The sequence below is a fragment of the Tamandua tetradactyla genome, chromosome 12, assembly GCF_023851605.1.
Source record: "Tamandua tetradactyla isolate mTamTet1 chromosome 12, mTamTet1.pri, whole genome shotgun sequence".
NCBI classification, from domain to species: Eukaryota; Metazoa; Chordata; class Mammalia; order Pilosa; family Myrmecophagidae; genus Tamandua; species Tamandua tetradactyla.
In genome coordinates this window covers 48,869-61,309 of record NC_135338.1, presented here as the reverse complement: position 1 = coordinate 61,309, position 12,441 = coordinate 48,869, and the positions used below count along the sequence as shown (strand labels likewise).

Here is a 12,441-nt window from a genome sequence, read left to right as displayed (position 1 = left end):
TCTTTAATTTTCGTATTATATGCATTTTGGTAATTGATAAGGAAGAAACAATTCCCTTCAGTCAGCCTCTTTTGTATCATGTTACATCAATAACCATAGCCTTAAGGTCATAATATACATAGCAAGGTGGTAAAGGTTTCACATGTATCTACAAATTGTAAGTGGCTTGTCCTGGAATGGTATGGCCAGCCTATCCTTAGCTAGGAAGAAAACTGGCATTACCCTTATAGCGTGTGCAGGAGGCAGCCAGGAGACCTGGCAGCTCTTAGGATCTTCAAGCAAGTTGGTTATATAACTTGTCTCTCAGTTTTCTCATCTGTAAAACAGGTATAATAATACATGCCTTGACCTACTTAGATAAAATACTGGAAAAATACATATCATAGAAGTGGTTTCTTCTATGTTTATATGAATTTTTATTATGAGTATATAGTCATTAAACATACACTTATAACATATGACCTAGAAGTAAGTCCCACTCCTAGATATTTTCCCAAGAGAAATAAAAACTTAGATTTGCACAAAAAGTTAGCACATGAATGTTTATAGCAGCTCTGTTAATATCCCCTCAAACTGGAAATAACCCAAATGTTCTTCAGTGGATGAATGAATAAACAAACTGATACAGCTGAACAATGGAATACTACTCAGCTCTAAAAAAAGGATGAATGAGTGTTAAACACAACAGCCTAGATGAATCACAGATGCATTATGCTGAGTGAAAGAAGCCAGTCTCAAAGGGTTGTATACTTTATGCTTCCGTTTATAGGACATTCTCAAAAAGGTGAGAGATAGAGAATAGATCAGTGGGTACCAGGTGTTACGGGTGAGGAGAGGATATGACTATAAAGGAATAGCACAAGGAATTTTTAAGAATAAAATTCAAAAATATGTTTGTATATTACTTTTAGTGAGGATGTAATTAAAAAAATGTTATTTATAAGTTCTTTAGGCAGCTTGATACATGTAAGCAGTCAATAAATAGTATTTGCTGCTTATCATCAACTTAGTTCTCTCACCTTATTTTTAATTTTTAGTAATTTTATATTTTGGTGCTGGTACAAGAATAATACACAGGGTTTCTCTTTACCCACATACATTAATTGTTTAGTTTTTGCACTACTTAATTTATCATTCACTATTTACATATATGCATTTTTTTTTAACCTTTAAGAAAACTAACTTAAATAATTTGTTGTTCCTCAGCTCATTTTGTTTTCACAAAAGAGTTGTCTTCTGCAAAGCAATGAGTACCATGGGAAGATCAAGCAACTTCTGAACTCCCCTTAGCTTAGTTTAACTTTCTGTCAGATGTGAGGAGGGGCTGACTAACTGCTCTTTTAAAAGCTCCGAGATTCTAAACCGAGGGACTTGCCCAAGGCTGTACTGCACTACTCGACAGGCTGAAACAGGGACCTGCACCTCCTGTTCGCTGTGTCCCCAGCACGCTCTGTTGCAGTGTTACACAGCCTGCTCCATGGTGCTCATGGAGAGTGTGTGGTCAATAGCACATTCTCAGCATAACCACTGAGGGTTTTGCTCAGTTCTGTAAACAGTGCCATGTTCTAGGCCTGGGGAGTTGTTTGGCAAGCCAGTGGAGGCCAGCTCTGAAAACACAGCTGAGGCTCTAAAACAGGGTCCTCATGGCAAAGAAATCATGGCACAATATGAGTGGACTGACCTTATGAGTGAGGCCTGCTCATATCTACCATGAACTTGAAGAAAAGAATATGTTTTCCATTTCAGGATCTGATGTGAGTACACAGTGTAAGTAAATAGAATTTCCAGTTTTTATGAGGAAGAAAGAGGTACCCTTTTTCTGCAGCAGAAGTAAAGTACTATACAAAAATAATGTAAAATGATTCACATTTATTTCTATTGATTAATACTTCTTTTTATCCTTCCTAAAATTTCATTTAAAGTGGATCAAGAAGCTCACATGTCTGACTGAAGAAGTTTTGCACATATGCTTGGGTTTGATGAATTAAGAAGTCTGTGTATACCTTAAAGCAATTCGTGGATGTTACCCTTATTTAGGACTGAGTTCAGGGAACTGCCTCTGGTGTTCAGTTTATAGGGACAAGCATGCTGATGATACTTTTGTACATGTATGTAGGAAATAACCCCTGGTTTAGCCAGTTTTCCCTTCTGAATTTAAGATGGTGTGTATTTCCCAGGGGGGGATCTTATTTCCAGATAAGCCAGGTTAAAATTTTTTTTTTAATTTATTATGCTTTTGTTTGATTTGGCTTGCTTTATATATATATATATATATTTTTTTTTTTTTTTCAGAGAGATAAAAAGTTTATTACTAGGCATGTAGCAGGAGATCAGATGGGTCAAAAATCTTTCTCCCTGAGTTTAGGGAGTTCAGGGTTTTTATGGATTCTTAATAAGGGGAGATGAGGTCATTACAATTTCAAATAACAAGTTCTAAGCAGAAAAGGAGACGAGAGTTGTCATTTCAATAGAAAAAATTGAAAAGAGGAGAGGCAGAGTTATTTCAATGTAGAGTCTAGCTGTACAACTTACAAATATAAAGGCTTTAACTAGTTAATGGCTGACTTAAAATTCTTCATTAGCATTACAAGTCGTTTTAAGAAAAGGACGATAAAGGGAATAACAGCTTCTACAATCACAAAGGCACAAGATAAGGGCTTTTACAATCATTATTAGATATCAGGGCAGCTGAATTACATAGTTCAGGGTTTCCAGGTATTTTCTTTCTCCACTCTAATATACCAGAAAGAGAAAAGGAATATTTATGTGATGATTCAGTAATAATAATCATTCATTGAACCTTAATTCCTCAGTTATAATTCTTCCTTGTTTGATAATTCCTGAGTCTTGAGAGACATGTGGGTGAAGGCTCTTCTGATTTCTTCATGGCTGAAAGGGGGCATCTTCATTGTGGGGCAGAAGGATAAAACTGGCTGTTGTTCTTGGCGAGTCTGGTATTTATCTGGCATTGGAGCGATCTGGAGGCTTTAAGTCTCTTAACAAGGTGAAAGAACGGATTCTTTGTTAATAGTTCTTCCATTAAAAAGCGAGAAGACTTGTCTGTTCTACCTGGGCCCCAGACCCTTGGGCAGACGGCTCCTTGCTTCTTAGGACCTTTTGGTCTTCTCAGAGTCACCAGTTGTTACCAGACATACATGGTGGATTCCTGCCCATATGCTCACATGACCGATCCGTGGGTGTGCCGTGTATTCCCAGAGCCATGGGTGCTTCCTCCTTGGGTCCCATGGGAATGAAGTGTTTTCTTACTTTGTATTTAATTTTCCTGCTTCTTCAGAGACTAGGCATTGAAAAGACCGACCCTACTACGCTGACAGATGAAGAGATAAACAAATTTGCAAGATTGGATATTGATCCAGAAACTATAACTTGGCAAAGAGGTACCAAAGGGTATACAATACCCCATTTGATTTGGATACACTGCACACCCCATACTCTCCAGAAATGTCACCAGATGTGAGATTTGGAGGCTTGGGTATTGGTATTTTCATTGTTAATGTATGACCAAGTTGGTGACATTATTTGTTTCTCTTGCCGTCTCCCTCAGTACCTCTTGCTAATAGCTGCATTCAGTCTCCTTTTGTTGGAGTGGTTGACATTTTGCTGGGCTTTTCAGGGCTGATTGAAATGAAGGTGGTTTCAAAGAAGTTCATGCATAAACCAAAAACAACATTTTCAAGTTTCATTTTATAAAAAAAGTTATGGACTCATGAAATAGAGAAACTGTGGTTAATCGCTTTTTGAATTGTGTATGTCCTTTGTTCTCAGAACCCTCGTCTGGCATAAGTGATTTGATTTTTAGTGGTTTGTAGCTCTCTAGTATGCCTAATTAGTATTTTTTTGTGTGCCTAATTATTTTTGTTTGTTTTTTAATATTTTTATCGAGAACACACATACAGTCCAACCATATTATACAATCAGTGGCTCACAGTATCATCACATAGTCGTATATTCTTCTGTATGATCAGTTTTTAAACATTTGTATCATTCCAGAAAAAGAAATTTAAAAGAAAAGAACTCATACTTCCCATACCTCTTACGCCTTCCCTCTCATTGACCCACAGTATTTCAGTCTACCCGATTTTTATCCTTTGTTTCTCCCTATTTATTTATTTTTATCCTTATTACTTTCTTTTTTTTTTTTTTTACTCACCTGTCTATACCCTGGATAAAAGGAGCATCATACACAAGGTTTTCATAATCACACAGTCACATTATGAAAACTGTCTTCTTCAAGAATCAAGGCTATTGGAACATAGTTCAGCAGTTTCAGGTGCTTCCCTCTAGCCATTCCAATGCACCATAAATTAAATAGGGATATCTGTATGATATGTAAGAATAACCTCCAAGATAACCTCTTGACTCCGTTTGAAATCTCTTAGCCACTGTGACTTTATTTTGTCTCATTTTTCTCTTTCCCCTTTTAGTCAAGACAGCTTTCACATTCCCATGATGCTGGGTCCTGGCTCATCCTTAGGAGTCATGTCCCACATTGCCAGGGAGATGTGCTATCCCTGGGAGTCATGGCGCACGTAGGAGGAAGGGCAGTGAATTCACCTGCCAAGTTGGCTTAAAGAGAGGCCACATCTGAGCAACAAAAGAAGTTCTCTAGGGGTGACACTTAGTGCCTAAATATTTTATTAAACTCTCTTGTCACAAGTTAGGTAGCCTTCAAGGTTTAAATATTTAGCAATTTAGTAAATTGCCTGACTTCACTGCCATATTTTTGCAAGACTTAGAATTTTATTTTGTATCAACAGTGCATCCGTCTGTTGTTTATCACTACTGAAGAAGAATTTTCATCCAGTTGTGTACAGTATAGCTATAAGCTCATTAACTGATTTGTGTGTGTGTGATTTTCACACACTCAGTAACTGCTGCTAGCTAATGGTATTATTAAGATGACGCTCTTGATGTCTAAAACTATACTGGTGTTTCTCTTCTATTGCTTCAGTAGCTTTAGACAAATGATATAATAGTTTATAAGGAATAAGCTGAAGACCCAACTTGAAAGTTTATAATCCCATTCATTTTTTCTTTGCCTTATGTTTGATTTCTGCTTTCTGAGAAAGTAAGGGAAACAAGGAAAAAAATTGATCACACCTATTGACTGGCTATTTTATACAGAGAGATTAGTTGCAAGGAACTTGATTTTGTATCTTTTTAAAAATAGGGGCAGTTCTTCAGCATTACATTACATTCTTCACTTATCAAGTGTGGTGTGGAGGAGACCTGTGTATATGTGTGACTGATTTTTTAAAATTTTTATTTATTTTTTATTAATTTTTAAATTAAAAAAAAATATGAAGAAACACAAACATTCTTAACATATGATCATTCCGTTCTACATATATAATCAGTAATTCACAATATCATCACATAGTTGCATATTCATCATCATGATCATTTCTTAGAACATTTGCATGAATTCAGAAAAAGAAATAAAAAGACAACAGGAAAAGAAATAAAACGAAAACAGGAAAAAAAATTATACATACCATACCCCTTACCCCCCTTTCATTGATCGTTAGCATTTCAAACTAAATTTATTTTAACATTTGCTCCCCTATTATTTATTTTATTCCATATGTTCTACTCATGTGACTGGTTTTTTAATCAGTGATAGCCAGTACTGTAAGACATTGCTTTTAGTGTTTGTAATTGTTACAGTCTCTATGGAAAACAGTTTGGCATGCTATCAAGTACCTTAAAGATGCCTTTAACTTTGATCCGCTTAGAGTATGGTTTTTATTGTTGTTTGTTTGTATTTTGTTTTTATTGTGTGGTATAGCATACAAAAAAATAGGATTGAGAAAACACTAAAATGTTAACAGTAGTTAGTCCCAGGAAGTGGGATTAAGATGGTTGGTTGGTTTACCTTGCTGTGTTTTCTAAAATTATACAATTGGATATATATTCTGTTCTCAGAGTTGGAAATTGTGTTTGCTAACTGTGCTACAGGAGAGGCCAGGTCTGTTACCCTACATACTTCAGAAGGCATCCATGCTTGCCCCTGTGTTTGTGGTTTTTGTGTTTCTCAGGATGGTAGTAAGGTCAAACGGTCATCCCAATATAAGATCTTAGCCTTTTGAAAAAATGTAGCCTGCTCTGTTTTTCTTATAATAGGGATTATGCTTTATAATAAAGTCTAGATTTTTACTTAATTGTTCGAATTCTCTAAATGGAATGAAATAAGCCACTTCACATTCCTTTGGTTTAAAAATGATTCCTGTACATTTAAGGTATTTGAACATCATTTCTTAATTTTAACCCATATTCTGAAATCAAATATTAGTAGATAATTAAATTAGACTTGTTGCCTGAAAACTCTACTAGTTCTTTTAACTGTATGGTCCTTTGGTTTGTTCCTCCCCTTCCTTCTCTAGTGCTGGATACCAATGATAGGTTCCTGAGGAAGATCACAATCGGACAGGCTCCAACAGAGAAAGGGCACACGCGCATGGTAACTGCTTCTTTCCAAGAAAATTAAGTCATATGGACTAGATCCTTGCCACTTCTATTCTCCGTTCTCTTGCGTGTGCTTGATACTGCCAGGTGTTCTGCTTTTCTCTTTTAAAATGGAAGTGAGTAGGTGTGCAGTTTTGAGCATTCCTGACAGCTTTTGCAATAAATTCCATGTGTCACCTGTGTTTTTCTCCCAGCCTTTTTTCCTGGAGGTGGAGAGTCCCAAGGCTCTTGCACATGAATGTTAAAAAATTGTTTCTTTTTTGATGGCCATCTTGCAATATATCTTCAGTGTGGGTGTTTCTGTCTTGTTCCCTTGTATATTACGGAAACCACATGATTACAAGCGGCTGTCTCAAGGATGATGTAACAGCTGGTTGGTCCTACTAGAATTTTTTTTTTTAATTGCCTACTCAAGGTCTTGGGATAATTAATTAAATTTTTACTATCAGAGGGTTATTTGCATTAGATTCTTTGTGTAGTATTCTCTTTTCTACCACTTCAAGCTATTTATTTAAACCTAGAATACAAAAAACTACTTTCGAAATTTGGTATTCTGGTTTTACAAAAACTTTTCCCCATTGGTTTTCTTCCCTTCCAACAGGCCCAGTTTGATATCTCTGTGGCCAGTGAAATTATGGCTGTCCTGGCCCTCACCAGTTCTCTAGAAGACATGAGAGAGAGACTGGGCAAAATGGTGGTGGCATCCAGTAAGGGAGGTGAGCCTGTCACTGCTGAAGATCTGGTGAGTGCCCAGCCCACTGGGCTTAGTGTGTACTGTCTGTCACTATGTCCACTGTCCTCAGGCCTGTCAGCGGGTATGGATGTTAGTTATTTTAAGCAAGAATGGTTAGAATGGAAATGACATTCACAGGCAATTTTTGGAAAAACATGTAACCCTGGAAACAAGCATCTCAGTTAAGCTCCCTTGATGGCTGAAGTGGAGAATCCAGTTTAGACTGGTTTAGAGCCAGGAAACTCTAGTTCCTAGAGTACTGAGTTATTTGTAACTTTTCTGTCTGGGTAGAAATGGCTATAAACCAATGGATGGCAGACATTCTCCTGTGCTTTGCAGTTAACTAATCCATTCAGTCCTGAACTATGAAATTTATACAAAGTACTTTGTTCCAGAATAGCCCACAAGTTTCAGATGGTTTGAGCAACTTCTTCATCCTGTGAGTATCTCCGAACTTGGGTATATGATTTTAATGTGCACAGAATTCATGAGGTGAGGTCGGTCTCCATTCCCTCCCCATCGCACTGGCTTCCTACCCAGAAGCCTCTGATCGTGAGGCTGGTGGCGGTCACATTTGTACTAGTAACTGTGGGTGTAGCTTTTGGAACAACTCTGTTAGCTAGTTCTACTGAGGATCCTCCTAGACTAGTTCTCCACCTCTGGGTTATTTCTAAACTGTTTGCATGGTGATAGGCTGTGTGACAGGAGAGTCTTATAGATTAACTTTTTATAAGCCTGTTTGTGTGGACACAAACCAGCATCAGTGACCTGTGATTAGTGGTATGTCAGAGGCATTTAAAACGGGAGTAATTAATTTCCTGTTTTCTGTTATTCTGGGTATAAAGGAATTTGTTTTAAATTTTATCTTTCAATCCAGAAATTTAGAAAGTCATTAGAACTATACATAAGTGGGAATCATTGCTTTATCTTATTTACCAGTGTGTCTCACTTATAGTTGTATTGCTTAAAAGAGAAACCTGATATTTAATATTAGTCTTGAACTCCTGGGTCTCTTGGGTAATATTTCACTTTCAGCTTTCGGGAACACATATTGAATTTGGTTTATAGCCATTTCTACCCAGACAGAAAAGTTACAAATAACTCAGTACTCTAGAAACTAGAGTTTCCTGGCTCTAAACCAGTCTAAACTGGATTCTCCACATCAGCCATCAACAGAACTTAATTGAGATGCTTGTTTCCAGGGTTACATGTTTTTCAAAAATTGCATGTGAATGTCATTTCCATTCTAACCATTCTTGCTTAAAATAACTAACTTCAAAGCATAGCCAGAAAAAATGGATGGGTGGTCTAATTCAGGTCGAGGCACTGCTTGGCCCAAGAAGACTGGAAAGATGGTGTCAGAAGGTTGGTTGTTTTGCTGATAGGAGTTGATGTTCCCTATGTTTGTTTTGTAGGGGGTGAGTGGTGCATTGACAGTGCTCATGAAGGATGCAATCAAGCCCAATCTGATGCAGACATTAGAGGTGAGCAGAGCAACTCCTGCCTTGGTTTTCGCATTCACAGCAGAGTTACCAGAGAGCACACTTACACTGGGAAGTCAGAGACCGTCTTCACCTGCTCATTGCTTTCTTCCCATTCTTTCTCACAGTTCAGTGGGAACATAATTGACATATAGCAAAAGGAGGCTTTGTATTTTCCCTCTGTGAGTCTTGTTTGGATTCCAACTAAATCCCTTGCCCTTGACTTTGAGATCCCATTTTGAAGTAGGATTGGCAGCCTCCCTCATGACATCTTGATGTCCACAGGGCACACCAGTGTTTGTTCATGCTGGACCGTTTGCCAACATCGCACATGGGAATTCCTCCATCATAGCAGACCGGGTTGCACTTAAGCTTGTTGGCCCTGAAGGGTTTGTAGGTGAGTAGTTTTCCAAAACCAGTGAATAGACTGTTTTCTTTTAAATCAGGGGTACTGGAATGGCATTTTTACACTTGCTTTTTTCTTTACTTACAGTGACTGAAGCTGGATTTGGAGCAGACATTGGAATGGAGAAGTTTTTTAACATCAAATGTCGATATTCCGGTCTCTGCCCTCATGTAGTGGTGCTTGTTGCCACTGTCAGGGCTCTTAAAATGCACGGGGGCGGCCCCACGGTGAGGAACCAAGAGTTTGAAGAGACTGTCTATCAGGAATTTTCTGATAAAGAAAATCTTATCAGAGTTTTTAGGCTAAAGGAAGGTTGGATGACTTGTGCCTGTTGCTTTATTAAGCTGCTCTTATCTTTATGATTACTAGGTGCTAAAGTCTGACTGCTCTTAAAGTGGCCACTTTAGCCTTCATTGGCACTGTCAACCCTCAGTATTTCCAGCGGGCTGAAACTGGCTTCATGGCCTACCTTTCTGAATAAATCACTTGAAATACCTTAATCCATCCAAGGACATGTGCTTGGCTATATCTATAAAAAACTCTTTTATGTTCAGACTATTCTTTTTAAATTCGAATTCTGTTTGCCCTCTAAAGTGAGGCCCTGGCAGCTAGCCATCTGAACCATTTAGCTGAGACAGTGGTCAGCATCTTTTTATTAGTCCATGCTCTGCAGGACCACCGACAGTCTGGGGTAGGAGGGAGGGGAAAGACCGGCTAGGGCAGGTGAAGGAGAATAGCAGAGATGCTCAAAACTGCTTCTTTGTTTTTTGGGAATAAGAAGGTTGCACTGGCTTATCTTCAGTACCCGCCTGAAATGTGTGTTTTCCTGAATTCCTACTGATAAGATGTGCTTTTTTCCCTAGCATTTTACAGCCTTTCTCTAGCACCTGCATGTGAAGACATGGTGTTAGTTTTCAGAAATCATTTGAACCAGTATTAAATTTGTATCCTGAAGATGCTTGTATTGTAATTAGGAAAAGGACCTTTTTTACTTACAGAATAAAATCTGTTTTTTAATGTAGTGATGAGGGTTTTTCTTACTATAGCAGTTCTCAAGCATTTTGGTCTCAGGGTCCCTTTACACTTAAAAGTTGAGGGTCCCTGGAGAGCTTTTGTTTAAGGATTATATCTATTGATATTTACTGTATTAGAAATGAAGGTTGTTACATAGTAACTAATAAAGTTAGTATATTTTCCAAAACAAAATTTAGATATTGTACATTTTTTTCAGATCTTTTCAGTATTTGACTTAATTAAAAACACTGACTTCTTGTCTTCTGTATTTGATTATTGTGAAATCATGTTACCTAACCTTTGGAAAAGTCCATTGTAAGCTTATGAGAGGGTGAAAGTGAAAAAGGCCAATTATATCTCAGCATTGTTGCGGAAATAGTTTCACCTCATGGACTCCCTGAAAGGTTTAGGGCCCTAGACCACACTTTAAGAACTGCTCCTGTCACACAACCTCGCACACCTCCCCAATTTTAGTGGTCTCTGAAATGGCAGAGACACTCCTGGCCCAGGGCTCCTTTTTCCGCTAGCAGTGCAAGATGGACTTCTTCTTACTTTTTGACTGTAACCAGCATTTCTCTTCCTCTCGCACCCGCTCATCAATCTTCGCACCATTGCACCTCCTTTCCTTCTTCCCGTGTGAACTCGTGGTCTGAAAAATACGCTGCTGGCCACTTAATCTGGCTAGCCTTGAGAGGAAGGTTTTACACATAAGGCTCAGTCAAGGAGCCAGACCTGCTGTCCACCACCATTTCTTACACTGGGCATAGACAGGGAGCTTCATGGGATGCCCCCTGCATGGATGCCCAGGTGCCTGCTTCCTGCCCTGCCTCTCCTTGGCCCTTCCATAGCCTCCCTGAGAAAATGGAGAGGGCCATACTGAGTGCCTCCTAATTACTGTCTATTGCCCGTAGCAACTCTTTAGGGTCCATGAAATCAGCATTCCTCACACCCCCATATTTAACCCTCTCCTATGGGCAAGGCAGGTCTGAGTCACTACATAGTACAGGACTTGGGGTGGACTAGTCACCTTGAAACAGTGGGCTCTAGGCTTAAGTTTTTGACACCTTACGCGCTGTGATAGGAGTGCTGTTTTTTCCTCTTTGTTTCACTGTCCATGCACCACAGTTCAGCCACACTAAGACATGGATTGGCTTTGTGATGAGCTTGGTGAAGCCATTCCAGGCCAGATCACAGGCTCTATCTGCAGACATTTGTGGGGTGGCCATTGCAGGGCTGCCACCTTTATTTCCACCTCCCACTGCTGTGTTCTATACTCACTGCAGTTATTGCCCCTGCCTAGAACACATTCCTTTCCCTTTCTACCTTCATAAATCCTTCCCTTCCCACCTCCTTTAACAGGTTTCACACTAATTCAAGCCATGAAGTTCTGCCACCTTTTGAAAGCAATCATTTTTGTTCTGTGCTGTCTGATGATCGTATGCCTAAATCCTTGTTGGTTAGAACCAATCTTATACTGCTTTATATTTGCTAAGCAAATGTTTGTTGCCTTTAACACATGGCACCATTTTATACTAAAATCTAATGTAAATAAGATATACCTCTGACTTTATTTCCTTTCCTTCCAGGTCACTGCTGGACTGCCTCTACCCAAGGCTTACATAGAGGAGGTAACTTTCTTTTTTCTAATTCCTTGAACTAGAAAGCTCCACACTCTAGATCAGCATTTCTTAACCCAGCCCGTTAGAAGATGAGTGGGCCATTAATGGTCCTGGGAACCAGGCCTGCAACATACTGAAAAACTGTGTTAAAAGTAAAGGGGGACAAAGTGCCTCACAAAATGGAATTGCCCCATACAGGATGCCAGTAAAACCAGTGCTCTAGATCATTGGTTCTCAACCACAGGCAGATTTTGCTTCCAGGGGACATTTAATGATGTCTGGAAACGTTTTACATTGTCCCAGTTCAGAAGGATGGGGGAGGAACTGCTACTGGCGTCTAGTGGCTAGAACTTAGGGGCCCTGCATCCTGCAGTGCACAGGGTAGCCCCCAACAGCAGTGAATCGTCCCGCCCTAAATGTCAGTAGTACCATGGCTTAGGGACCCTGCCCCAAACTAATGGAAGTTTCTTTCCATTGACTTCCCTGCATTGGCTGGGTGGTTGCCACACACCATTCACTCAGAAGCAAGTAGGGACCTTTTTCAAAACGCCTTTTCCTTTACAAATTTAAACCCATATTGAAAGGCTGAGATATGCTTAGGATCCTGGTTATTTTTCTAGGCAAAGATTCCACAAGCAAATTTAGTTTATAGTGTCATGCAGGAGCCCAGAGAACAATTTAGAGCTCCAACCTTTTCATAGT

The 12,441-nt window shown here is 39.1% G+C and overlaps 1 protein-coding gene across 4 annotated transcripts in view; it reads left to right on the top strand.

The window, feature by feature from the left end:
* The window catches only part of MTHFD1 (methylenetetrahydrofolate dehydrogenase, cyclohydrolase and formyltetrahydrofolate synthetase 1), a 79,633-nt gene that overhangs the window by 47,828 nt on the left and 19,364 nt on the right, over positions 1–12,441 (top strand). For 3 of the 4 annotated variants that reach the window (XR_013160146.1, XM_077122397.1, XM_077122396.1), the window contains exons 16-22: positions 3,296–3,398; positions 6,405–6,481; positions 7,088–7,228; positions 8,635–8,703; positions 8,986–9,097; positions 9,194–9,333; positions 11,707–11,748. Coding sequence is in view for 3 of the 4 variants with exons in the window: in XM_077122397.1 (XP_076978512.1) it covers positions 3,296–3,398; positions 6,405–6,481; positions 7,088–7,228; positions 8,635–8,703; positions 8,986–9,097; positions 9,194–9,333; positions 11,707–11,748 (684 nt within the window). In the remaining variant the exon portion in view is untranslated. Of the gene's footprint in view, position 1; positions 1,755–3,295; positions 3,399–6,404; positions 6,482–7,087; positions 7,229–8,634; positions 8,704–8,985; positions 9,098–9,193; positions 9,334–11,706; positions 11,749–12,441 lie in introns of those variants that run through there. The other variant, XM_077122398.1, reaches the window with a different exon arrangement.